The sequence below is a fragment of the Erigeron canadensis genome, chromosome 3, assembly GCF_010389155.1.
Source record: "Erigeron canadensis isolate Cc75 chromosome 3, C_canadensis_v1, whole genome shotgun sequence".
In the NCBI taxonomy this organism is placed as follows: Eukaryota; Viridiplantae; Streptophyta; class Magnoliopsida; order Asterales; family Asteraceae; genus Erigeron; species Erigeron canadensis.
The window spans coordinates 39,237,569-39,239,591 of record NC_057763.1 but is presented as its reverse complement, the minus strand read 5'-3'; the positions used below and the strand labels follow the sequence as shown (position 1 = coordinate 39,239,591).

Here is a 2,023-nt window from a genome sequence, read left to right as displayed (position 1 = left end):
TTCACCCAACCATTTTCCCAACCTCTAGGTTCATAGCTCGAGGTCGTCTCCGTTTGATCACATCCCCATAGTAGCGTCTTGATTCAAGACGACATTCCCAAAACTCTTACTCTCTTAATGGTAATATCTAGTTTTAGTTAGTTCCCTTTTTTTTAATATTAAGACAAATTGTATAAATGGAAGTTTTAGGTAAAACAAATTGTAGTATAGAAATATAGAATCAAATGGGATCGAAGTGATTCATTCCAACATATAAAATGTATGCTTTAGAACGTGAACAAGCAAATATAATTGACTTATTTCATGCTACATGCCAGAAAAAGAAGACTTTCACCTAACATAAGTTTGTTTTTATTGAAAGGAACACTTTCACCAAATTAAACAATGGAATATGTTGACCATGAGTCAGTGTCGGGTGGCCGGCCAAGGTTACAACAATCCAACCACAAAGTACAACATCATAAAGGTGTTCAGGTTCAGTGAGCAAGCACACCAAAAACCTTCACACAAGCAGGCCTGGCAAAAAGACTCTTAACCCATGCGCTCAAATGCGATCGCGCATCGAACACCTCTCGTATCTCGGTGTCCATCAAGAACTTGATCAACACAATGTGGTACATGTCTGCCAAGGAGAAGCTATCTCCACCGACATACTTGCTCTCTCTCAGCCGTTCTTCGTACACATCCAGCAAGTTCTCCAACACCTTTTTCTCCTTCTTCACGATTGCCTTGTCGCCTTTCATTCCAAGTAACAACGGCTTCATGCGTAGCTCCCAAGCCAAGGCCCCCATCACGGGTTCAAATTTTAAGGACTCCACTTGTATCCACACTGATTCCTCTGCCGCCTTCTTTGGATCCTTGTTTATCAGCTCTGTCCCCCTATCGGCGTATTTTGTGGATATATATTGTGATATTGCCCTTGATTCTGCAAATTTAAAGTTTTACATTTAATGTCATTATCACTACCGTTTCCCCTGGTACAAAATGTGAGCATTTTTGCCTAAATTTTAGTTAAAGTATTGACTACATATTACGTACCAAAGAGTTTGACATCACCATCCTCAAATGCCGGAATTTGGCCAAATGGCTGCATATATAGATACATATAATACATTAGCAAAAGTGAAAAGGCATTAATTTACTCAAATAATGAACGAATGATATAATAAAAGTTAGATATATATGGTGAGTAATTAATTACATTGCGTGCAAGCATGTGAGGCATTTTGTGTTCGCCGGAGGCCAGATCAACGTTAATGAGCTCGAAATCAAGATCCTTCTCTGCAAGGCAAAGCAGGACACGAAGAGTTGCAGCTGAATACATGGAACCATACACTTTGATAGCCATGGGTACGTAGTTGTTGAAATCAAATTATATAACTAATGTATGTTGGAGCTGATCGAGCTATATATATATATATATTTATATTTATATATAAAATATAAGTGATGATGAGATGGGAAGATTTGAAAATGAAATGGATATATAAATAAGGTATGTAATGTAGAGATCACAAGCATGGAGATTGTAGTTGTAGAGCTTAGCTAGCTACTATACCTTCTAGAGACTATGTTACGTTGTTTGAGAAACGTTTATTTTGAAGATAAATTCTATTTTACAAACTTCTAGAACTATATTACGTACGTACTATCTCCAAAATAGTTGATAATTTTTATCTTCTACAAAAATTTGCCATTTTTATATCAAACGTGATCATCTATGAACCCCATACAACCATAACTTTTATTTTAATGTATGCCTCGTTTTAAGCTAGTTATTTTTTTAATTATATGTAACGTATAGCTATGGTAAAATCTACACTATCGGGAGACATTACTTTCTCCCTGTGCCTTTTGTCCGGTCATGATTCCACACTGAAACGGTTCACCTACGACCTACTCTACTGGTTCAACCAATGCAACCATTTCGATACAAAACCAACTAGTAAATTTTGTGTCTGTTTAACCAATTTGATCAACCCAATCACATGACGGCCGGTTTCTAGTTTAATCATTCGGACCG

The 2,023-nt window shown here is 37.0% G+C and overlaps 1 protein-coding gene across 1 annotated transcript; it reads right to left on the bottom strand.

Annotated features, from left to right (window-relative positions):
- Positions 1-215: 215 nt before the first annotated feature.
- LOC122593165 (glutathione S-transferase APIC-like) lies at positions 216-1,461 on the bottom strand. The gene is made up of 3 exons (XM_043765536.1): positions 1,202-1,461; positions 1,039-1,087; positions 216-925 (listed from the first exon to the last, which is right to left on the bottom strand). The coding sequence occupies exons 1-3, from the start codon at positions 1,346-1,348 to the stop codon at positions 477-479; spliced, it is 645 nt and encodes a 214-aa protein (XP_043621471.1). The 5' UTR covers positions 1,349-1,461; the 3' UTR covers positions 216-476.
- Positions 1,462-2,023: the final 562 nt, after the last annotated feature.